Below are 25,760 nucleotides of genomic sequence, written 5' to 3'. Positions count from 1 at the left end.
TCCCACGCTGTCGCCACGTTTGATCTCCCTTTCCAGAGGCGCGGGAGACAGTCTAGAGGGGATCCACTTCTCAAGAGCTGTCCCAGAGCCATCCCAGGCACCCACGCCCTTCTTTCCCTCACACGCCCATCCCTCTGACTTCGTCACCGCAAGCGACACAACCGCTAAGACGTCGTTAGCCCTCAGGAGGGGGCAGCATCCTCCAGGCACACGCCCACCTTTGATTGACAGGGCAGATCCAGGCGCGAAGAGAGCGACATGAAGCTTCGTCATTTCCGGGGACCCAGGCTGGCCGTCTTAAGCCAGCTGCCTAGAGTTTCCTGTGCGAGTCGGAAGTTCCCTCACTTAGAAGTCGGAAGTTCCCTCACTTAGAGCCCGGAAGCCGGAGTCTGGTGTGTCTTTTCCTGGCTGTGGGCGAAGGAGCTTCTCTGGCGTTTGTGGGACTAGAAGGCGGCCGGTCGGACTTAGAAGGTTCTCGGCTGGGTGGTCTCTGTCTTCCGGGCCCGGGGATGGCGGCTCTCACGTGCATCACCTGCCGGGTGGCGTTCCGCGACGCGGAGCTGCAGCGGGCGCACTACAAGACGGACTGGCACCGCTACAACCTGCGGCGCAAGGTGGCCGCCATGGCCCCGGTGACGGCCGAGGGCTTCCAGGAGCGGGTGCGGGCGCAGCGCGCGGTGGCCGAGGCGGCGGAGGCGAGCAAGGGCGCGGCCACCTACTGCACGGCGTGCGGCAAGAAGTTCGCCACCTTCAACGCCTACGAGAACCACCTGGGCTCCCGGCGGCACGCCGAGCTGGAGCGGAAGGCGGTGCGGGCCGCGAGCCGGCGCGTGGAGCTGCTGAACGCCAAGAACCTGGAGAAGGGGCTGGGCGCGGACGGTGTCGACAAGGACGCCGTGAACGCCGCCATCCAGCAGGCCATCAAGGCCCAGCCCTCCACGTCCCCCAAGAAAGCGCCCTTCGTGCCCACGGACGAGTGCGGGAGGGCGGCGGGCGCGGGCGCACGGGGCATCCCGGAACGAGACCCGACGGAGAAGCCGCCCCGGCTCCAGTGGTTCGAACAGCAGGCGAAGAAGCTGGCGAAGCAGCAGTGGGAGGACGGAGAGGAGGAGGGAGAGGAAGAGGAGGAAGACGACGAAGACGAAGGTAGGTAAGGGGCCTGTCGGGGTTGGGGCGAGCGGGAGGCTCCGGGAGACATTCCGATGGAGACGAAGGGCAGGGTCCATGTTCAGCGATGTCGCCCTCCCCTGAAGCCCCTGGCCTGAGCCTTCTTCAGTGTTTACCTTTGTGACATCCTTTCCCAGGCTGGACCCTGACTTCTTATCCTTTTATCGCAGCCTTTGAGGGAGTGGGGTTCCAGGCCCAGGGCATCCCGCCTGGATTTAAAGATGTTTCCTGGTTTATGAGTTTTAACTAGTTCAGCAGATGGATTGTAGGCCTCCATACTTTATTTTTTTTTTTGGGGGGGGCGGTTGAGACAGGGTTTCTCTGTAGCCCTGGCTGTCTTGGAACTCACTTTGTAGACCAGGCTGGCCTCGAACTCAGAAATCCGCCTGCCTCTGCCTCCCGAGTGCTGGGATTGAAGGCTTGTGTCACCACGCCCGGCTGTAGAGGCGTATTCTTAACGGGCAAAACATGCTTCTTTTAGTTTGGATCAGGAAGGGTTACGCTGGTGCACAGAAAGCTATGCTGTTGGCACGCTGCTGTAGAATGTGTAGTTAGAGTGGCTTAGGATTTTACATTTCACTTAGTTGACTAAAAACTGAGTGAGGGTTTCGTGTTGCCTGCAAGCCTGACTTGTGGGGCTCCAGCTAGCCCCAAGGTTCCTTACTTTGTGAGTTCTTTATTCACCCCCACAGCACAGTTAATACTGACAGTGTTTGTGTTCATGTCTTGGTCGGTTTATGCTTCTGTAACCAAGTATCTTAAGCCTGGTAATTTATAAACAACATGAACTTATTTTGCCACAGTCATGGAAGATGGGAAGTAAAAAATGAAGCTACTGGAACCTTGACTGTTTAGTGAGGGCCTGCTCTATGGAGGGGTATTTTTCTAAGGCCTTACTTAATGATGGAAAAGGCAGATCTAGGGTGAGTACTCATGGAGGGGGGATCAAAAGACAAAAAAGGAGACTTGCCAGTTCATTTAAGTCCATTTCTTAGGACATCAACTCATTCATGAGGTTCCTAGAGGTCCCTGTTAAATTGGTGACTAAGTTGAACTTGCATGGACATATATAAACAGAAGCATTCATATAGCAGCCCTGCACACACCATAATATACACTAAAGTATTCCCGTGAAGTGCAAATGGTAGACAGTTGCTGAACCAGATAGGAATCCAATTAACTTGGTGTCCGGTACTAGGCTAGGTGCAGTAATGCATAGGAAAGAGGTTAGCAGCTATTTTATAGAGCTTCCCACTGGAAAAGAAAGATTAAAGAGGTTTTTATCATTTAAACTTGTCTGGGGGTAATTAAATAGCTAAAATTGAGGTCTTGAAAGAGAACTTGGCTTCAGAGAACAGGCAGAACTTGGGATATGTCCTGAAGCATTTGATGTCTGATTGTGCTTGCTTTTATCACACCTTTAAAAGTAAATTTGTTTTTCAAAACTTTGGCTTAAAGATTGGGAAGATATTGATTCCGATGATGGATTGGAATGTGAGGACCCTGGAGTGGAGGATCAGGATGCAGAAGATGCAGAGGCTGAGAAGAGCCCACCCCTAGGTGCCATCCCAATAACAGACTGCTTGTTTTGCTCCCATCATTCAAGCTCCCTCGTGAAGAATGTGGCTCATATGACTAAAGTCCACAGCTTTTTTATTCCTGATATAGAGTATCTTTCAGATTTGAAAGGACTAATTAAATATTTGGGTAAGTACAATGATTTTGCTTTTGATGAAGAAATATTTTTCAATTTGTGAGAGTAACTAGTGAGATTTAACCTGACTTCTAAAGATTGATTTCATATTTTTTCCACATGACCAGGAGAGAAAGTTGGTGTTGGCAAAATTTGCTTGTGGTGCAATGAGAAAGGGAAGTCCTTCTATTCCACAGAAGCTGTACAGGCACACATGAATGACAAAAGCCACTGTAAGCTCTTCACAGATGGTGACGCTGCCTTGGAATTTGCAGACTTCTATGATTTTAGGTAAGATGAGTTTGTGAGGTGACTTGAGGTTATATTTATACAATAGTGGATAATAAACAATATCTGCCCCCCTCTTCTGAAATTGAGTTGGGCTCACCATGCAGTGAGTTGAGATAGCACCTCAGCTTTGCTAGTATATTCCTCACCCGTATTACATGGATTACATGTTCCTAAGCTACAAGCTCACTTGAACACATTAGAAAAGGGAGGATCTCTGGCCCAGAGTGAGTGGGAATGATTTACTTTTGCTCTTGGTGATTCAATAGTCAGAACTTTACTTTTGCTGATTACTTTATGAATAGAAATTCAAAAGTTAGGTTTCACATTCTGGGCTCCCGTGAGACTTTGAATCACAGACGATCTACTAAAGAAATTGAACTGCTTGGTAGTCTATACCAAGTCTTTGGCACTTGGTAGTGAGGTTATCTCATAGATAATTCAGCTCGAATGGGAATCTTGAGCAGTTGATACATATGCAACGAGTAGGTTAGGTGTTGATGAAGGAGTAGTTTCTTTTGTCAGAGTGTATGCGAAATAGCACAGGAATGTACAAGTAAGTACCATGCCAAGCAGCCACAACCCACGTGATCTAGGTGGTCAGAAAATTTTGTCTTTTAGAACTTGCTGTTGCCTTCTCTTCCTGATTTTGTAGTTTGCAATTGAGGGTGGCGGTCAAATTATTAGGAGGTTAGAGGCATACAGTATAGGAGACAGATTTGAGTCTCCGGCGGAGATAGATAGAATCCTCCCCAAGCAAGAGATATTTATCCCTTTCAAGTTCCCTGCCAGACAGCAGTGTATTTGACCTTCAGACCCAGTGTCAAATTGGGAGTAGGCTAAGCAAACAGCAGAGAGAAGTCAAGAGACTATAACCTTAGTAACTGGCTTGAAATACTGAAGTATAGACTTTCTGATTTCTTTATCTACATCTGCTTCTTATATATTTAAGTTCCTACTCTGTCTTGTAAATTTCAGTATCTCCTATAGGCTTTGACTACCAATTTATACCTCTGATGCAACCATCTCAACATCAAACCTAGAAGTTCTCTTTAGCATTTGAATTGCATTCTGCTATTCAACCTAACCTCTTCATCTTAGATAAATGGTCATTCTGTCCTTCCCAGTAATGCAAGCCAATAATTTTGCAGTCATCCTTGGTATTTTATATTATGCTTGCATTAATTCTTAAATCTGTTTTATCTGCCTTGACATGATCTTTAGTATGTGACTTCTTTTCCCTTCTCCAGTGTCCAGGTCTAGGTCACCATCCGCTGTCATTGAGTCTTACTGCCTGCTTGATCTTACTTTTCATCCTCACTTCCTCTGTGATAGTCTCCAAAGCTAGCTTGAGAGATCTTTGTATAGCATTAAGTCATGTTAATGCTGCTCAGAATATTTCAAGGGCCTCCCTTCTTAAAGTAAATGCCAAAGTTTGATGGCCTATGATGTCCTAGGTGTTCTCACTCTGGCCATGATTCTGCTGTTTAGATTCCTGGATATTTTTCTAAAGATAGCAAGTTTGTAAATTTGAGAAGTTTTTTTAGCTTTAGCTCAGAGAGTTCAAAGACTTGAGTCTTTATTTCCTGAATGACTCAAATTTCACCGTGCCATTGTGACCTCCATGACTGTTTCATAAAACAGCAATGCCTACCTAGTCATTTTTGTCCCTTATTATCCTCATAGCCCTTATTGCCATTTCATGCAACATTGTTGCTTATTGTTTGTCCTCTTGATGGCATATAGCTCCTTTTATTGCACTGTTACTGTTTGCTGAGTGTGTTGCTCAGACTATTGCTATCAGTTAAAATTGATTACTGATGTAAATGGATAGTTCCCTGGCTAGGGATGGCTCAGTAGGAAAGTACTTGTGTAGCTTATTTAAGGTCCTGACTTTGGTTTCTAGTACTACCACCAGCAAAACCTCAACAAAAGAATAGAATTCTCCTTTGTCTGAGTGTTTTTTTTTGGACTTGATGTATTCTTTTGGCTCCAAAAATGATAAATGGTATGAGCATATATAAAAATGAACATTAAATGATTTATTTGCTTTACAAAGCAAAACTTAATAAGAAACCTTGGAAGGTTTAATAAGAAACCTTGGAAAAAAGAAAATATTTACAAGGCCGTCATTAATTGCTTATTACCTGCCAGGCATTGTGCTCACTAAGTACTTTGTGAATTTACTGGTCTAGAGAAAAGAACAAATTATAATTCCACCCTTCCAAGATAATTCTCGTTTTGAACTTGAAATTTCCCTCGAGTGAATTTCCAGGAATTAGCATTACATACCTACATGGGTAGGTCTTGTGAAGGTTTTATTGAGTTTTTGAGTGAAGGTTGGATTACATGTTTTTGAACTTTACATAAATAGAGTAGCAAAGAGATCCTTTAGATCTGGCACCCTTTGTTCAACTGTACTTTTGGGAAACTCATTCATTATGTTTTTGGTTTGTTTTTTAAAATTGAATGTTTTACCTGAATGTTTGTATGTGTATCTTCTGTGCCAGTGCTCGCAGAGGTCGGAAGAGGGACTCAGAACCCTAGGAACTGAAGTTACTGATAGTTGTGACCCATCACATGGGTGTTGGGAACTGGTCCTGGGTCTGCAAGAACCAATATTCTTAACCTCTGAGTCATCTCTCCAAACCTATTTTGTTCTATATAGTTACAGATTTTTCTTTTTAGGTTACTAGATTGAATATTCTCTAGTTCTTATCTACTGTAGTGCTTTATATTTGAGTGGTTTCTAGTTTTGAGCTGATAAAAATAACTGCTGCTCTACCATCCTGCTAATATCTGTAAATGTGTATATTTTACCTACTATGTAGATTCTAGTAGCTGGCCCATAGGAGATGCACAAACAAAAAGAAACAAAAAGATGTGAGTGTGGGCACATTCCCTCCTCTCGTGTGTTCTCTATATAATTCCACTGTTAGTGGGGGCAAGTGTTTCTTTTTAGCCATATGGCTGCATATATAGTGGTTTTACTTTGTATTTTATTATAAGCAATGTAATTGTGAACCCTCTTACATCTTAAATTAGCTGCTCAGAGGTATTTTTGTTTCTGATTTAGTCTTTTATCTATTCCCTGTTGGTTGTTTAGCTGTTACTATTTCAATGTTTATTTGTCCAACTACTTTTTTAAATTAAAATTTATTATTTGTGTGTATGTATGGCTTTGTTATGTATGCATATATGCACATGCCATGTGGAGGCCCTGACTTGGTATTGGATGTCTTCCTTGGTCATATTGCACTTTATTTTTTGCAACAAGGTCTCACTGGGACCTGGAGCTCACCAGTTGAGCCAGCCTGGCTGGCCGGCAAGCTCCTTAGACTCTCTTGTCTTCACTCCCCTGGTGTGGTTCTAGGCAGGCAGGGTTGGGCTTGGTTTTCATGTGCATGCTGGAAGGCGGGCGACCTTAGGTCTGCTTGCATGGCAGGTACTTTACCCACTGAGCATCTCGCCATCACTGTCTATAGTTAGTCCTCTGTATGTCCATTTAAATAGCAAATTTTGGATATATTTAGAAACAGTTTTATAACTATACTGTCCAGTGTGGTAATTACTAGGCATATCCTGTGGCTGCTCAAGATACGCATTAGAAATTCAGTGCTTTAGTCTCACTATCTGCAGTTTTAAAAATTCAGTTCTTGAAAGGCATTATTTATATCTAAAGTTAACATGTGAGGCACATAGAAATTTGTTCTTCTATCATCACAAAATTTCTGTTAGGCTGCAGACTTCTGGAATTTGACTATATTGTCATTGAGGTGTAACTGCACTGTATTCATATCTTCTGCATGTTTCTCTGTGCAGCCCTGGCTGTCCTGGAACTCACTTTGTAGACCAGGCTGGCCTCGAGCTCAGAAATCTGCCTGCCTCTGCCTCCCAAGTGCTTGATTAAAGGCGTGCGCTGCCCCAGCTTGGTAATCTTTCTAGAGAGAGGAAAAATGTCCTTTTAAGGGTTATTCGGTCACATTTGTTGGCAGAAAAATTCTGACAGTAATTTTTATCCCTCAGTTCTTGTAGTGGGCATTCCCTGGAAGCAGTTGGTAGCTTGGCCACATTTGCCAATGCAGGTCTCCCATTTAGTTAAGTCTCCTTATTAGTGTTATTTCACTGTTACAGGAGTAGCTACCCAGACTACAAGGAGGGGCAGGATCCTGCTGAGCTTTCGGCCTTGTCCGCAGACAAGATCTTGGAATGTGATGATGAAACCATGGAGCTGATACTTCCTTCTGGTAAGTGTGTTTGTCCAAACGAAGTTGCTTGGTGCCAGTGTAGAGTGGAAGAAGCATGTCTTCCTCAGTTACCTGCTGTGCTGAAGGAGAAAGAACGTGAACCTTTGTGTGTGTGTGTCTGTGTGTGTTTCCTCAAGTACTTGTAAACTTTAAAAGTAGTTACTTACCTCTAGGTTGACTGTTTCATTAAAATTGGGTTATTGTTTTTCCTTTTTTCTTTTCAGATTTACAGTATTTTGACTAGGTATTAATTTTTTTTAAATGTAAACTAATAGATCCATCACACTGTATCTCTCCCTCTTTCTCCCTTCTGTGTATGTGTATTTGCCTTTTTCTGAGAGTGAATTCTAGAATCAGTATCCTTACAAGTATCAAGGGCTGTGCAGATGTTTAATTGATCTTGTAAGACAAATCTGCCCTCATTTTACTAACTCTCAGCTCTTACCTAGAGAATCAGATAACATCTTAAGTAAGCTGAATATGGTGATTCTTAACAAAGCAGTGTCTGACATGTAGAGCACTGTAATCTTCATTTCACTGTAGTATATTATAAAGACATTACTGACAGGCATGAGCCTATTTGAGGATCATGCTCTGTTTGGGTGAAGTTTTCATCTGGGCTTTACATTTTTAAAAATTGGTAAGGAATACTTAATTATGTAGAAAGTACATTTCCTAGGGTCATTGAGTGTTCTAAAGTTAATCAAAGCCCCAAATGGGTATCTCTTTAGGAAATGTCTTCTCCCATTCAGATAATTAAGCAACCCCTGACTGCCTTATGAATGCTTTTCTTCTTAAACATTTGTCTGTGTGGCCATTTTGTTTGTGTCAGTTTTCCATCTGGAAATCATCTGTCCTGTTCCTTTATAACCACCAGCCCCTTCTTTCTAAAGCATGCTTTACCCTGTGTGGTTCCACACTGGGAGCCATTATCTTCAAGGTATCTGCGAGCTTCTTCTGGTGCCTGTTGCCACACACTGCTCTCCCGGGTCTCTGGATGAGTGGTGCTTCTGGTACTCCGCTCCACCACAAGACTCCTTGCTTTTACACCTTGGGAGAAGATTCATGACTATCTCCTGTGCTCCTAGAATACTGGTGATTCACTATGCTCTTATAATCATTGTCTTGCTTGTTTGCCTTCCCTCATTTCCTTTTAAAAACATGTAAGTATTTTAAGTAAATGCATATTAATTTTACCTATTTATAAGATACAGTGTGGCATATAATATATAATGATTCTGCCAAGGTGACTAGTATATTTATCCTTGCTATACTATTCTTTATGTTGGTAACACTAAACTTCTGTCTGTTGGCACTTTTGAAGTGGTTGTCCTCCATCATCATTAAGGTGTATACATACAGTGCTGTAAAACAGTAGAAGTGGCTCCTCCTCTCCCTGCTACCATTACAGTTGAGAGCACACTGTCCTGTCTCATTCATCGTAGTACTGGCTCTCACATACTTAAAAACCGGATAAAGATTTGTTGACTGCTATGGTGGCAGTGACTTTCAAAGGGAAGGCAAACTCACTTGAGTCTTAGTAATAAAGGAGTCTGTAGTAATAAAGGAAAAGTGAGCAGAGGAGGCGGGCAGGAAGTAAGAGCCGTACTTGATCTTCTCCCGGGCCTCATTACACATTTGTCACAACTCAGGAAGTAGAAATCTCTGAACAAACCTTGTATAAAAATGTAGTGGCAGCGTGTGGATTCACTAATAGTTTTTTGAGTAAATGACCTCTGAAATTTCTGGGTAAGCTCAATTTGTGCATAGATGTTAGTGTAAAACCAATTTTGGAAGAATCATACACCTAAGAGTTTGCTCTAAACTGGTTTCAAAAGCATCAGTTGTGGTACCTTAAGTGTAAATACTCAGATTGTACCATAGTCAAATCAGCAGCTCTACGGTTCCAGAAACAATGAAGAAAATAACCAGTAGAGGGCGCTCGGAGCATTTCTTTGGAATACTGTAGCTTAGGTCAGTTCCTTTGCACTTCCTGCATTCTTCCGTTTATATGGTGGAAATTGGTGTGGAATACACATTGATTTATCTGCCAGCTGGCCAGATGAAACTGCTGATGTATCTATGAGAAACACACAGTTAATCTTAGAAAATGAGATTTGGAGATACTCTAGTATTTGCGATCAGTTGCATTGGGTGTTTGTTCCACAGGAATGGACAGTTTGATCAACAGTTACATGATGAAAGGTAGATGGACAGGCATTCCCTAAGTCAGACATAACTTGTTACTGGGCAGTCACAGCCTTCTTAAGCTAATCTGTTCTTCCCAAGGCCTTCAGGTTGAGCTGCTCTAGCACCATATATGGTTTTAATGCCAGGTTCCTATTGTTAACTGACAGCAAGAATAGCTCACTTCTGCCAGCTCTCAGAAGCTGTAAGATACTCTTCCAAATGGTGCTTACAAATATACATGTTGACTTACTGCTTACTAATTACTAACTTCATCATTTCCTCATTTAGGGATAATTATCCTTGCAGATGTAGACCACCCTGGCCTACCATTGTCATTTGGAAATCCCAGTAAATCTTGAGGTTTGCTGATAGGACACTTAGATATGTGTCTTTCCCGATTAGATTTATCTCACATGGATGTTCAGAGATCATGTTTCCCTGAGTTGAGCCACAGGTACAAACCAAGGTCTTGCCATAAAAATGCCCAACACATCAAATAGCTGGTTTTAGAGAGATACCTTTTATCTCTCCATACTGGTATCCAAAGACCACAAGATTAAATTGGAAGTTTCTTTTTGTCATGACCTCAGTCTGATCACAAAACATCACATTTGGGTGTCAAGGAAATACTTTCCGAGCGTACAGGAACTCATAAATAACTTCACACTCTTTTCCATGTCAGTTACAGACAGATGTTAAAAGCAAATACAGCCTTCTACAGCTTATGTGATAAAGTATTCATATTTGCTTATTTGTCAATTGTTTTATTTACCTAAGTTGAAAGTAGTTTTCTGGGTACTATACCCAGGGTTTTACCCATGTGTGTTTCTATTTGGAAAGGTATTTGATTGCTTATATGTTAATTAATATTCATCTAAAAATCATAGCCTGCTTTTATTAGTAAACCCACAGGTGATGTTGATGCCACTGGCCTAGGGACCAATCTCTTAGGATAGTATGGGAGAATTACCTTTTGAAAACCATTTTTCTGGTGGAGCCTAGAATTAGCCATCCCAGAGCTTAACATACTTATTAGTTTTCCTTCTCAGAAGTCAAGCCAATATGATTTGGTTGCTTCTCTATAAATGGCCAGAAAGCAATGATTTTGTGTACCATTCTGTCTTTGTGTACCATTCTGTCTCTAGTAATTGGTTAGATCTGCTTTGTAGCTCAAAAACCAGTAGAGATGTAGGTGAGTGTGGCTGTGTTCCATTAAAATTTACAGACTAGTGGAGTGGATTTCAGACCTCTAACAGATAGACCCATCCTTATAGGAACTTCAAATTGTTCATCTAGTAAATAACTTTACTTATGGGTTTTATTAGTGTAATTATAGAAGTTGCAGACTTTACTTGTCCCTTAGTTTTCGTAATTTGAAATGCATGTTCTCTTTTCTTTGATTTAAAATTGTATTTACTATGGTTGTGAGTGGGTGGCGGTATTTGTTTGCATGTGCCATAGTACATATGGGAAGGCTAGAGGTAACTCTATGGGCTTGATTCTCTATCCACCTTAATGTGGTTTCTGGGGATTGAACTCCGATTGCCAGGTCAGCACAGCTTACCCAGCTCTCTGGCCCTCTTTCCTTTTTGCTTAATGTATTGCACTATTAATGGTAAGCCTGTGCATTGGTGTATACAGCCACATTTGTAATGACATCAGCATACATTGGAAATTAAAGTTAAGAATTCATTTCTCAAAGTTTTATTGTTTTGCTTGATTTCTGCAAATAACCACAGGTTTAAAGAGAATTTACCTTAATCTTTTTGAGATACTACGTGGTTTTCATCATTTAGGAAGGAGTGTATCAGCTTTGTCAATGTGGCTAAATAATACTTTGATGTTGTTAATCTTCCTCCCTGTGCATTTTAATATGTGCTGTAGCATCTCTGTCCTTCGCCACTAGATGCCAGTATTACTCCATTTGTAACAATAAAGACATCTACAGTAGGTGACAGATTTCCCTGTGTGGTAAAATTCACTCCTGTTGGAAGGCGACTGGAAGAGAAAACTGAACCAGAGAAAAGATGGTTTCATTTTTGTTCTGGTTCAGTTTTCCCATTATGGCTTGTAGACCTAATGTCAGAGTTATTCCCTTCTTCATCTTCTTTCTCATGGGGCTTTTTAGCCTTTATGTATTTTCTTAATACTGGTCTGTTTTTCCTGTAGCATATAAACACTGTCCTGGTTATTTCTGTTTTCCTACTAGGATTCCTAAGGTTTGGTGCCATTCAAGATCTTTTGGGAAGCCTTTGGTTTATAACTGACTTGAAAGACCAGTATTTAAATATTGCTCTTCTCAAAACAGGTGCCAGAGTGGGTCATCGCTCCTTGATGAGATACTACAAACAACGATTTGGCTTGCCAAGAGCTGTGACAGTTGCTAGGAATCAAAAGGCTGTGGGCAGGGTTCTCCAGCAATACCGAGCCCTGGGATGGATGGGCAGCACAGGTACATCATTCTTACATGTGTGGGTTTCGTGGGCGCTTGGGTGACAGGTTATCGTTTGTGTTGTCCTTCTGACTCCTTTCCAGGGGAAGCTTGAGTCTTACTTCTGGGACTCCCATTATCTCAGGATACTTAGAATACTTAAGTCCAAGACTCCATGACTTAAAAAAATTAATATTCCTGGCCTAGTAACTTAGTATGCATCATGAACCTTTCCAGAAGATAATATCTATAAAAAATCTTATAAATTCCATGCTGAAATTATCTGGAGATAACTCAGAAGTTAAATAGTACCTTAGTGGAGCTGTGGCGCCTAACATGGCTTATGTAGTTTCACATTATAATCTCTTACGTCATGAACATTATTAAATTTCACTTCTGCTTGCTCATTTGTGCAAGGGAAATGATCAACAGGACCCACCTTAGAGTTGAGAGGCTTGTCTGTCACAATGCATGTGTGATGTAGTGTACTTAACTACAGTTAGCCCCCTTTGGCAGTTTTTCCCAATAGAAGTAGATTGCAATGAGTAAAGCTGACAGCTGAAGTTATTAAGCTTTGAAACCACAATGTGCTGTTACTTAACTCTCATACTGTGCTGTGCAAAACTGTCTTCTCTGCTCTTCTGGGAAATAAAGTCCAAAGGAGGTAGTGAAGATAACTTGCTCCTTTCTGATGTCCCAGAAAGCCTAGTGCCTAAAAACATAGCAAACATCACTGTTTACAAAGTTCTGATATACACAGTTCTTAGATGCATGTAGATCTCTGAGCCCCATTGCTTAGAATCCCCACATTAGATTCTGTCTTTAAATATCAGAACCCACTTATCCTAAGCCAACTTTGGGAATTCTAGATTTGACTTCCTCTGATAGTAAATAAGAGATCAGTGCCTCATTGCTTACCATCCTCCCAACCACAGGAGCAGCTCTCATGCGTGAACGGGACATGCAATATGTACAGAGGATGAAATCAAAATGGATGCTGAAGATAGGAATGAAGAACAATGCCAACAAGCAGATGCACTTCAGGGCCCAAGTGAGATTCTGAGAGGAATGGGAAACAGAGATGCATCTCCCGCTGCACTTCCCTCCTTGTCTGAGGACAGGGAAGCCAGATTGCCGAATGGTTCCTTTGCTGCTACTTCATTTGTTCTGATCTAATAAAGTCAAAATCATGGTTGTCTTCAATGTCGTATTTGAGCAGTGTTTAAAGCTTTTAAGTGGGGCTTGCTTGGGCTTGCTTGTTGGGCTCCAGGACCTGAATGACCTCCTGATAGTTGCTTTCCTGCCTCAGCTTTCAGATGCTTTCTGGCTGTCAGCATAAGGTGGGAAATGTAAGTGATTTGTCTAGTCCAAAATTAGTTTAAAATTTGGAATAACTCATTACTTCTTGTCTAAGGGACCTTAGTCAGGGGCTTTGAGGATTATATAAGAGCAAAACTGAATGTCACTTGTGAATGTATGTGGCTTAGGAAGTTGCCCATGTCTCTGGGTGTGTTAAAATTCAGAAAAGGAAAGAACAGAACATGTTAAGGGCTTAGTATGCAGGGTTTTTATTTCCAAATAAGAACGAAGAATGACTGCCAGCTTTTAAGTAGTTTTTAGGACTGCCTCACAGTTAAATCTCTGAAGAGATTCTTAATTTAGGTTGCTTAGGAAGGCACTAATAATACACTGGCAGGGAAGCTAAGCTCATTCATTGAGCTGCCTTTGGGACTTTGAGAAAGTGATACACTTTGTGCATTTTGGGGGGTGGTTCTTTTAGTCCTTTTATCTCACGGCTTGTGAGGGCTCAATGAAACAGAGGACCCATTCCATACTAATATATACTTCCCAGCAGTAGGTTTGTGAATAAAGACTCTTTCAGTATACAAAGTGCCATATCAAGGTCAAAGCTAGGACGTTCCTGTGACACAGTGCCTAAGGATCCCATAGGCTGAGGTTGCCTGGACCCTGTGCTAAATGACCTTTGCCAATCTTATTATGATACTTAGGGTATAAGCTACAGGTCCTGATGTAGAATTGAACCCTGTGTCACTCAGGATACAAATTCACTATTGTTTAAAAAAAAGGGGGGCTCTTTGGTTTGAATTCTATTCCTTCATCTTTTCTATAGCCTCCCCACAGAAATACTGGGTCTCCTGACATCTCTGACATATATTTAAATCTATATCTTTATATAGTATGTTTCAGGTGGTGTTTTCAATTTACATTCTATTAAATATGTATTCTATGTGTAAATATGTGTTAGATCTCTTCTAGGTTTCTTTTCATTCAACAACTATCAGGCATCTAGCTCATTCCTTCTAACAGTTACCTGATGTTCTTCCACAGTGTGTTTACCTCCTTCTGCTGAGTGTATAACTTGGTTGTCTCTAACCCATCAGTACCGTATCAGGACCTGCAGTGTGTACCTCCAGCTTGTACTTGGTTTTATATACACACCCTGTCATATTTTACTCCTCTTTCCTTCTTCCTTTCCCTTCTGCTTCTTACCACAGCAAATTGTGGTGTGTAACTGAGTGAGGCAGTTGTGTTGGTATTTATTAACCCCTCAAATACCAATGCTACCCCCCTCCCCCCAGTTTGTTTTATTAGCTATCTTTCCCATCCAGCAGGAGAGACTTTCTGATTTTAAGTACAACCTAGTTTTTCACTTCTGTCCACATAAAATATTACTATATTATTATTATTAATTTATAGGCCATTTTGACTTGTATGAAGGCTTTCCTCCTGGGAAGTAATCCCAGGACCGGGTATAGCTCTACCAGGTTGGCTTGTGTGGCTTTAGCTGGAGACATCAAGACTGGATCAACAATATGAACTAACCAGTACCCCCCGGAGCTCGTGTCTCTAGCTGCATATGTATCAGAAGATGGCCTAGTTGGCCATCAGTGGAAAGAGAGGCCCATTGGTCTTGCAAACTTTATATGCCTAAGTACAGTGGAACGCCAGGGCCAAGAAGTGGGAGTGTGTGTGTGTGTGGGGGGGGAGGAGAGTGGAGGGCATGGGTGACTTTTGGGATAGCATTGGAAATGTAAATGAAGAAAATACCTAATAAAGGAAAAAATACTAATATTAAAAAAAAAAAAAGACTGGATCACAACTCAAGACAGCATAAACTTGTTCCTCTCCTTGCATGTAGCAGAGGTACCTGGTGGCCCGGTTTCACTGTCCATCTCCAGAATAGACACTTGATGCATTCTTTCTGTGTTGTATTCGACAAATTAATGTTTTACTGAACAGAGGCAAATTTTTATAATTTGTCATTGTAAAATATAGTAGTATTGCTGTTTCATAGAGGAAGAAATAGAAGTTCAGTAACATTTTAAAGGAGACTAAGGATAGAAGCCTGAGATGATTCCTTGCTCAGGCTTCCTAATACTGCTTCAAGCTTGGTTCCAGCCAGGGTCTGTTTCCCCAGATTCCCCAACAGCAAGTTGTAATGGTGTAACCGAGTGTGGGCTGATGGTATGCACAGAGAAGGGTGGTATAGTTACAGATTAACCCTGAGATAAACAGCTTTGGTTCTGCTTCTTTTCCCCATGAGCTGGAAACAAAGTGTGTAGTCATCCATACAGATGAAGGATAATGCTTGAGGGGTGGCAAAGCAACCGCATGAAACAAGGTTTCCAAGTGACCAGGAATAAAGCTATTAAGCCAGTTGCTTTGGTGGGGTTAATCAGAGGAAGTGAAGCCATTCTGTTGTGGAGTTTCTATTAGTTTCTAACATACTCTAAGAGTCCCCAAGTGATGCTAACAAAAGGTGTACGTAATTCAAATTTGTTTAAGATATAGTTGACAGTCATTGTTTCTTCCCATGTGACTATCCTCAAGCTGAGGTGGGCTCAGTTCTTATGCAGAGCTTGGTTTAGAGACTGGGAAATAAGTACAACTTATAATCTTGGGGATTTCCTCAGAGACATACACACTATGTATGTATGTATCTATGTATGTATGTATGTATGTATGTATGTACATATAGGGCTGGGAGGAAGGATATATTTCATTTTAGTTTGTAAACCATCCTCCAGGGAAGTCAGGGCAGGGATTCAAGGCAGGAACTGGTACAGAGGCCATGGAGGAGTGCTGCTTCCTGGCTTGCTCTTCAAGGCTTGTTCAGCCTGCTTATTGAACGTGGGACCACCAGCTCATTGGTGGCACTGCCTACCGTGAGGTGGATACTCCCGCATCAATCATAAAGAAAATGCTACAGGCCAATTTAGTAGGAACATTTTCTTGTTTGACGTTCCCTCTTCTAAAATGACTCCACCTTGTGTCAAGGTGACATAAAAGTAGCCAGCACATGGAGTAATTGATTTTCCCTCCAAGATTGGCAGAGGAAAGCCTGTGTGGCTAGGTAATGCGTAGTAGGATCACATTGCCTGTGTGAATCCCCAGGGTGGGCCATTTATGAATATCTGAGTATGAAGCCTAAACTACGGTGGAAACCTCAGCAGTTAGAAACTCAGGGCAGTGTTCTTATAATCTCATTTATCTTCTTTGTTTTGGGACAGTACAGACAAAATATTTCCATAAATTGCATGGCAGCTACATGTCTCTTGTTCCTTCTTTGACTCCTAGGTCTGCCTATCCTTTAATGATGGGCTGGACTTCTTTACTCTCACAGTAAAGTATAGAAGTGAAGCTGCCAGTTTCGATGGGAGTCATTAAAGGCAGTTTGGCTTTTACTTTTCTTTCTTGTGGTCTTGACTGCAAGAAATCTTGATTATCCTGAGGAGTTCATATGGCATGGAGTCCAAGGCCACATGGGACTTGTGATAGTCCCAGATAAAATCCCAGCTAACTGCCAGTACCAACTACCAGCATCTCAATATCTTACATGGCATTCACATATAACTTTACATAACAACAGTCCCTACCAGTTTCCAAGCATAATCTTAAGATAGAGTCAAGTAAAAAATGCCTGTGAGCCTTTCTCAAGTTGAACAATGGAATTGATGTTACAGCTCAGTTAATTCCTAAGATTTACATTACTAAGTTTACACACTAGTAACTAGAATGCATTATTCATAAACTCTTTGTCTTCCACTTTGTGTTGGAGTTTATCAATATACATCTAAGGTCTGACATTTACACATACTATTTCAGCTCATCTTCATGTCACCCTTGAGAAGCAGGTAGCACTTGAGTTACAGGAGAGGAACGTTAGATGTAACAACCCAAAGCCACACTGCTCTCAGTCACTATTCTATGCTGAGAAATGGGAGTCCCTTGGAATTATAGAACTTTAGATTATGGTCAGAACTGATTTAAGTCAATACCCACCATTTAATACTTTAGTTTTGAGTTGTGGTAACATGTAAAAAATCTGTGTACTCTGAATGGTACAATGTAATGCCTTCATGCAGCATGTTAGTATCTGACACCAGGAAGAAACATTTCTACAAATACTCATGTGTTTGCTAACCACTATTCTGAAAACTGTTCACAAGTAGTAAGGTGTGTTTGTATTTTTGGTTTTGGTGTGTGTGTGTGTGTGTGTGTGTGTGTTTTGCCTGACTATATTTGTATTGTGTATTATGTATTCCTGTTGTCCGTAGAAGTTAGAAGAGGATGTTAGGTCACCTAAAACTGGAGTTACAGATAGTTGTGAGCCACCATATAGGTACTGGGAACCAAACCTGGGTCCTCTACAAAAGCAACAGTTCTTAACTGTTGAGCCATCTCTATAGCCCAATTTGTTTTAGTATTTTCTGAATAAACACAGTAATTTTTTTAAAGAGGGATTGAAGAATATACAGTTAGCATATCCCTATATTTAATAAATCTATATTTGGGTAATTAAAACTGTACTGAAATCATCCAAATTGTGTTTCTTAAATCTGTAATTTTGATTATGTTTGGAAAGATAGCTTAGTGGTTAAGAGCACTGGTTGCTCTCCCATAGGACCCACGTTCAATTTCCAGCACCCTGTGCTGGCTCACAGCTTATCTGTGCTTCCAGTCTTAGGGGAGCCAGTGCCCTTTTGCCTCAGCAGGGCACTGCATACATGTGGTGCATGCAAACATTCAGGCAAAATACCTGTTCCCAAAATATTTTTTAACATTTAAAGTTCTGAATTACTCATTATTATTCCACTTAGTTTTTTATTAAACACCACACCTGGCATTCCAGTCTCAATACCATCACACTGAGAGTCGTGTATTTCACATATGTCAGATGGTTCCAGTTTCCCTTTTCCAAACACAGTATCTGCAAAGGTGGAAGGTAAGATTCTAAGTGAAGAACTTTGGAGTTCCTGGGGGTATTTCCTATTGTGTACTGCATGGGAATGAAAATACTAAGTTGACCATAAACCAAGTGAATGGAAACTTAACATTTGAGATCGGAATGACTTATTCCGAGACGTCTCTAATATTTCCTGCTTTTAGCACGTGAAATTGGGACAACTTTATAAATGTATCCTCCTTCATCTTGAAACTTGGTGGTGTGATTCCTGGACATTCTTACATGTATATACTGTGAAAATTCAGCAACAGGGTTAAACCTTAGAAAGATGCTACATGTGATTTATATAGATGAAGTCATTTAGTCTCTAAGCAGTTCTGTGGACACAAAAAAGTCTTGACAGTTAATGAGTATGTGATTCCAGGCACTAGAAGACGGCACCTACTACTAGAGAGAGAGCACTTCACACTAACAGCTGTAAAGGGCTTTCTTCGGGTTATATTGTTCTTTTAAGCTGAGATCCTTTTAAGAGTACTCAAGTTTCTTAAGACCTTTTGTTTGTGATAGTTGCATTATAAATTATGACTGGTCAATTAAAAATGTTTATTTATTAAAAAGTAATAAAATCAGGGCTGGAACGTCGTTTGGTTGCCAGAGTGCTTGACTATCGTGCAGGGGGTTCGATCTAGGTACTGCATAAACTGATTAGGGCACCTCATATCTGTGATCCAAGCACTCCAGAGGTAGAAGGAGGATTAGAAGTTCAAGATCAGCCTCGACTATATAGCAAATTCATAGCCAGCCTAAGATACATGCAACTTTGTCTCAATAAAATAAAAGCAAAGAAATCATTATTTGTTAATGTTAATATTTTTTTCATAAAAATATAGCACCTGAAGCTATAGTGAGATGAGAAAGTTTAAGCTGCCTTAATCTGTCTTGTGGTGCTACAGCAATGCCACGGATCAGTTTGTAAAAAGAAGAACTGTATCTCAGAGCTCTGGAGTCCGAATTCAGTATTATGGTGCTAGCAACTTGGCAAAAGCCTTTCATGGTATAAATGAAAGATCAAGAGAGAGTCAAGCCTGCTTTAATAAACTCTCTCTTGCCACAACAAACCCACCGTGACAGCAGAATTAATCAGTTCATAAGGGCAGAGTTTCTTTTTTTTTAATTTTTAATATTTTTATTACATATTTTCCTCAATTACATTTCCAATGCTATCCCAAAAGTCCCCCATAGCGCCCCCCACTTCCCTACCCACCCATTCCCATTCTTTTGGCCCTGGCATTCCCCTATATTGGGGCATATAAAGTTTGCAAGTCCAATGGGCCTCTCTTTCCATTGATGGCCGACTAGGTCATCTTTCGATACATATGCAGCTAGAGACAAGAGCTCCGGGGTTCTGGTTAGTACATCATGTTATTCCAACAATAGGGTTGCAGATCCCTTTAGCTCCTTGGGTACTTTCTCTAGCTTCTCCATTGGGAGCCCTGTGATACATCCAATAGCTGACTGTGAACATCCACTCCTGTGTTTGCTAGGCCCCGGCATCGTCTCACAAGAGACAGCTATATTTGGGTCCTTTCAGCAAAATCTTGCTAGTGTATGCAATGGTGTCAGCGTTTAGAAGCTGATTATGAGATGGATCCCTGGATACAGCAGTCTCTAAATGGTCCATCCTTTCATCACAGCTACGAACTTTGTCTCTGTAACTCCTTCCCTGGGTGTTTTGTTCCCAATTCTAAGAAGGTGCACAGTGTCCACACTTTGGTCTTCATTCTTCTTGAGTTTCATGCGTTTAGCAAATTGTATCTTATATCTTGGGTATCCTAAGTTTTGGGCTAATATCCACTTATCAGTGAATACATATTGTGTGAGTTCTTTTGTGATTGTGTTACTTCACTCAAGATGATGCCCTCCAGGTCCATCCATTTGGCTAGGAATTTCATAAATTCATTCTTTTTAATAGCTGAGTAGTACTCCATTGTGTAAATGTACCATAATTTCTGTATCCATTCCTCTGTTGAGGGACATCTGGGTTCTTTCCAGCTTCTGGCTATTATAAATAGGGCTGCTATGAACATAGTGGAGCATGTGTCCTTTTTACCGGTTGGGACATCTTCTGGATATATGCCCAGGAGAGGTATTGCTGGATCCTCCGGTAGTACTATGTCCAATTTTCTGAGGAACCGCCAGACTGATTTCCAGAGTGGTTGTACAAGCTTGCAATCCCACCAACAATGGAGGAGTGTTCCTCTTTCTCCACATCCTCGCCAGCATCTGCTGTCACATGAATTTTTGATCTTAGCCATTCTGACTGGTGTGAGGTGGAATCTCAGGGTTGTTTTGATTTGCATTTCCCTGATGATTAAGGATGTTGAACATTTTTTCAGGTGTTTCTCTGCCATTCGGTATTCCTCAGGTGAGAATTCTTTGTTCAGTTCTGAGCCCCATTTTTTAATGGGGTTATTTGACTTTCTGGAGTCCACCTTCTTGAGTTCTTTATATATATTGGATATTAGTCCCTTATCTGATTTAGGATAGGTGAAGATCCTTTCCCAATCTGTTGGTGGTTTTTTTGTCTTATTGATGGTGTCTTTAGCCTTGCAGAAGCTTTGTAGTTTCATGAGGTCCCACTTGTCAATTCTCGATCTTACAGCACAAGCCATTACTGTTCTATTCAGGAATTTTTCCCCTGTGCCCATATCTTCAAGGCTTTTCCCCACTTTCTCCTCTATAAGTTTCAGTGTCTCTGGTTTTATGTGAAGTTCCTTGATCCACTTAGACTTGACCTTAGTACAAGGAGATAGGAATGGATCGATTCGCATTCTTCTACATGTTAACAACCAGTTGTGCCAGCACCATTTGTTGAAAATGCTGTCTTTCTTCCACTGGATGTTTTTAGCTTTCTTGTCGAAGATCAAGTGACCTTAGGTGTGTGGGTTCATTTCTGGGTCTTCAATTCTATTCCATTGGTCTATTTGTCTGTCACTATACCAGTACCATGCAGTTTTTATCACAATTGCTCTGTAGTAGAGCTTTAGGTCCGGCATGGTGATTCCACCAGAGGTTCTTTTATCCTTGAGAAGAGTTTTTGCTATCCTAGGTTTTTTGTTATTCCAGATGAATTTGCAGATTGCACTTTCTAATTCGTTGAAGAATTGATTTGGAATTTTGATGGGGATTGCATTGAATCTGTAGATTGCTTTTGGCAAGATAGCCATTTTTACAATGTTGATCCTGCCAATCCATGAGCATGGGAGATCTTTCCATCTTCTGAGATCTTCTAGAATTTCTTTCTTCAGAGACTTGAAGTTTTTATTATACAGATCTTTCACTTCCTTAGTTAGAGTCACGCCAAGATATTTTATATTATTTGTGACTATTGAGAAGGGTGTTGTTTCCCTAATTTCTTTCTCAGCCTGTTTATTCTTTGTGTAGAGAAAGGCCATTGATTTGTTTGAGTTAATTTTATATCCAGCTACTTCACCGAAGCTGTTTATCAGGCTTAGGAGTTCTCTGGTGGAATTTTTAGGGTCACTTATATATACTATCATATCATCTGCAAAGAGTGATATTTTGACTTCATCTTTTCCAATTTGTATCCCTTTGATCTCCTTTTGTTGTCGAATTGCTCTGGCTAGGACTTCAAGTACAATGTTGAATAGGTATGGAGAAAGTGGACAGCCTTGTCTAGTCCCTGATTTTAGAGGGATTGCTTCAAGCTTCTCACCATTTACTTTGATGTTGGCTACTGGTTTGCTGTAGATTGCTTTTATCATGTTTAGGTATGGGCCTTGAATTCCTGATCTTTCCAAGACTTTTATCATGAATGGGTGTTGGATCTTGTCAAATGCTTTTTCCGCATCTAACGAGATGACCATGTGGTTTTTGTCTTTGAGTTTGTTTATATACTGGATTACGTTGATGGATTTCCGTATATTGAACCATCCCTGCATCCCTGGGATGAAACCTACTTGGTCAGGATGGATGATTGTTTTGATGTGTTCTTGGATTCGGTTAGCAAGAACTTTATTGAGGATTTTTGCATCAATATTCATAAGGGATATTGGTCTGAAGTTTTCTATCTTTGTTGGGTCTTTTTGTGGTTTAGGTATCAGAGTAATTGTGGCTTCAGAGAATGAGTTGGGTAGAGTACCTTCTGTTTCTATTTTGTGGAATAGTTTGTGAAGAACTGGGATTAGATCTTCTTTGAAGGTCTGATAGAACTCTGCACTAAACCCATCTGGTCCTGGGCTTTTTTTAGTTGGGAGACTATTAATGACTGCTTCTATTTCTTTGGGGGATATAGGGCTGTTTAGATCATTGACCTGATCTTGATTCAACTTTGGTACCTGATATCTGTCTAGGAACTTCTCCATTTCATCCAGGTTCTCCAGTTTTGTTGAGTATAGCCTTTGGTAGAAGGATCTGATGGTGTTTTGGATGTCTTCAGGATCTGTTGTTATGTCTCCTTTTTCATTTCTGATTTTGTTAATTAGGATGCTTTCCCTGTGCCCTCTAGTGAGTCTGGCTAAGTGTTTATCTATCTTGTTGATTTTCTCAAAGAACCAGCTCCTTGATTGGTTGATTCTTTGAAGAGTTTTTCTTGTTTCCACTTGGTTGATTTCACCCCTGAGTTTGATTATTTGCTGCCCTCTACTCCTCTTGGGTGAATTTGCTTCCTTTTGTTCTAGTGCTTTTAGGTGTGTTGTCAAGCTGCTAATGTGTGCTCTCTCTAGTTTCCTTTTGGAGGCACTCAGAGCTATGAGTTTTCCTCTTAGAAATGCTTTCATTGCTTCCCATAAGTTTGGGTATGTTGTGGCTTCATTTTCCTTGAACTCTAAAAAGTCCTTAATTTCTTTCTTTATTCCTTCCTTGACCAAGGTATCATTGAGAAGAGTGTTGTTCAGTTTCCACGTGAAGGTTGGCTTTCTATTATTTATTTTGTTATTGAAGATCAGCCTTAGTCCATGGTGATCTGATAGGATGCATGGGACAATTTCAATATTTTTGTATCTGTTGAGGCCTGCTTTGTGACCAATTATGTGGTCAATTTTGGAGAAGGTACCCTGAGGTGCTGAGAAGAAGGTATATCCTTTTGTTTTAGGATAGAATGTTCTGTAGATATCTGCCAGATCCATTTGATTCATAATTTCTGTTAGTTTCACTGTGTCCCTGTTTAGTTTCTGTTTCCATGATCTGTCCATTGGTGAAAGTGGTGTGTTGAAGTCTCCCACTATTATTGTATGAGGTGCAATGTGTGCTTTGAGATTTACTAAAGTTTCTTTAATGAATGTGGCTTCCTTTGTATTTGGAGCATAGATATTCAGGATTGATAGTTCCTCTTGGAGGATTTTACCTTTGATGAGTATGAAGTGTCCCTCCCTGTCTTTTTTAATGACTTTGGGTTGGAAGTCAATCTTATCAGATATTAGAATGGCTACTCCAGCTTGTTTCTTCATGCCATTTGCTTGGAAAATTTTTTTCAGCCTTTCATTCTGAGGTAGTGTCTATCCTTTTCTCTGAGATGAGTTTCCTGTAAGCAGCAAAATGTTGGGTCTTGTTTGTGTAGCCAGTTTGTTAGTCTATGTCTTTTTATCGGGGAGTTGAGTCCATTGATATTAAGAGATATTAAGGAAAAGTAATTGTTGTTTCCTGTTATTATTGTTGTTAAAGTTGGCATTTTGTTCTTGTGGCTGTCTTCTTTTAGGTTTGTTGAGGGATTACCTTCTTGTTGTTTCTAGGGTGTGGTTCCTGTCCTTGTATTGGTTTTTTTCTGTTATTATCCTTTGAAGGGCTGGATTCGTGGAGAGATAATGTGTGAATTTGGTTTTGTCGTGGAATACTTTGGTTTCTCCATCTATGTTAATTGAGAGTTTGGCTGGGTATAGTAGCCTGGGCTGGAATTTGTGTTCTTTTAGTGTCTGTATAACATCCGTCCAGGATCTTCTGGCTTTCATAGTCTCTGGTGAAAAATCTGGTGTAATTCTGATAGGCTTGCCTTTATATGTTACTTGGCCTTTTTCTCTTACTGCTTTTAGTATTCTATCTTTATTTAGAGCATTTGTTGTTCTGATTATAATGTGTCGGGAGGTATTTCTTTTCTGGTCCAGTCTATTTGGAGTTCTGTAGGCTTCTTGTATGTTCATGGGCATCTCTTTCTTTAGATTTGGGAAGTTTTCTTCTATAATTTTGTTGAAGATGTTTGCTGGTCCTTTGAGTTGAAAATCTTCATTCTCATCCACTCCTATTATCCGTAGGTTTGGTCTTCTCATTGCGTCCTGTATTTCTTGGATGTTTTGAGTTAGGATCTTTTTGCATTTTACATTTTCCTTGATTGTTGTGCCGATGTTTTCTATGGAATCTTCTGCATCTGAGATTCTCTCTTCCATCTCTTGTATTCTGTTGCTGATGCTCGTATCTATGGTTCCAGATTTCTTTCCTAGGGTTTCTATCTCCAGCGTTGCCTCATTTTGGGTTTTCTTTATTGTGTCTACTTCCCTTTTTAGGTCTAGTATGGTTTTGTTCATTTCCATCATCTGTTTGGATGTGTTTTCCTGTTTTTCTGTAAGGACTTCTACCTGTTTGATTATGTTATCCTGTTTTTCTTTAAGGATTTGTAACTCTTTAGCTGTGTTCTCCTGCAATTCTTTAAGGGATTTTTGTGCTTCCTCTTTATTGTCTTCTGCCTGTTTAGCAGTGTTCTCCTGCATTTCTTTAAGTGTGTTATTAAAGTCCTTCTTGAAGTCCTCTATCATCATCAGGAGATATGCTTTTAAATCCGTGTCTAGCTTTTCCGGTGTGTTGGGGTGCCCTGGACTGGGCGAAGTGGGGGTGCTGGGTTCTGATGATGGTGAGTGGTCTTGGTTTCTGTTAGTAAGATTATTACGTTTACTTTTCGCCATCTGGTAATCTCTGGGGTTAGTTGTTATCGTTGTCACTGTTTAAAGATTGGAGCAGAAGCTGTGTTCCACTCACCAGCAGTCCCAAAATCCTGCGGCGGGGGTCGTGGGTAGCTGGCGGGTGTCAGGCAACCCTGCTCTCCCGCTACCCCGGCGCTGATCCGGCTGGATGAGGCCTGTGGCCCTACTCAGGCCGGTTTCTGCTTCCCTAACTAATGCAGTCTCAGGTCCAGCGCAATTGGATTGGAGCAGAAGCTGTGCTCCACTCACCAGAAGTCTTAAGATCCTGTGGCGGGTGTTGTGGGTAGCTGGCGAGTGTCAGCAGACCCTGCGCCCCAGCTGCCCCGGTGCTTTTCTGACCAGAAGAGGGTTGTGGCCCTATGTAGGCCGGATTCCTCTCTCCCCAACCAGAGCAGTCTCAGGTCCCGCGTGATTGGACTGGATCAGAAGCTGTGTTCCACTCACCAGCAGTCCCAAAATCCTGTGGCGGGGGTCGTGGGTAGCTGGCGGGTGTCAGGCAACCCTGCGCTCCCGCTACCCCGGCGCTGATCCAGCCGGATGAGGCCTGTGGCCCTACTCAGGCCGGTTTCTAGGGCAGAGTTTCTTAAAGGTCCCTGTCCCAACACTG

The 25,760-nt window shown here is 41.3% G+C and overlaps 1 protein-coding gene across 1 annotated transcript; it reads left to right on the top strand.

The window, feature by feature from the left end:
* Positions 1-336: 336 nt before the first annotated feature.
* On the top strand, positions 337-13,219 carry Znf622 (zinc finger protein 622). Its single transcript, XM_021183533.2, has 6 exons — positions 337-1,146; positions 2,626-2,874; positions 2,989-3,151; positions 7,283-7,395; positions 11,894-12,037; positions 12,952-13,219. Exons 1-6 carry the CDS (start codon positions 510-512, stop codon positions 13,077-13,079), a joined length of 1,434 nt encoding a protein of 477 aa, XP_021039192.1. The 5' UTR covers positions 337-509; the 3' UTR covers positions 13,080-13,219.
* Positions 13,220-25,760: the final 12,541 nt, after the last annotated feature.

Source organism: Mus caroli, unplaced genomic scaffold (genome assembly GCF_978045245.1).
Source record: "Mus caroli unplaced genomic scaffold, Mus_caroli_1 scaffold_16, whole genome shotgun sequence".
Classification (NCBI taxonomy): Eukaryota; Metazoa; Chordata; class Mammalia; order Rodentia; family Muridae; genus Mus; species Mus caroli.
This window is presented reverse-complemented; position numbering and strand designations above follow the sequence as displayed.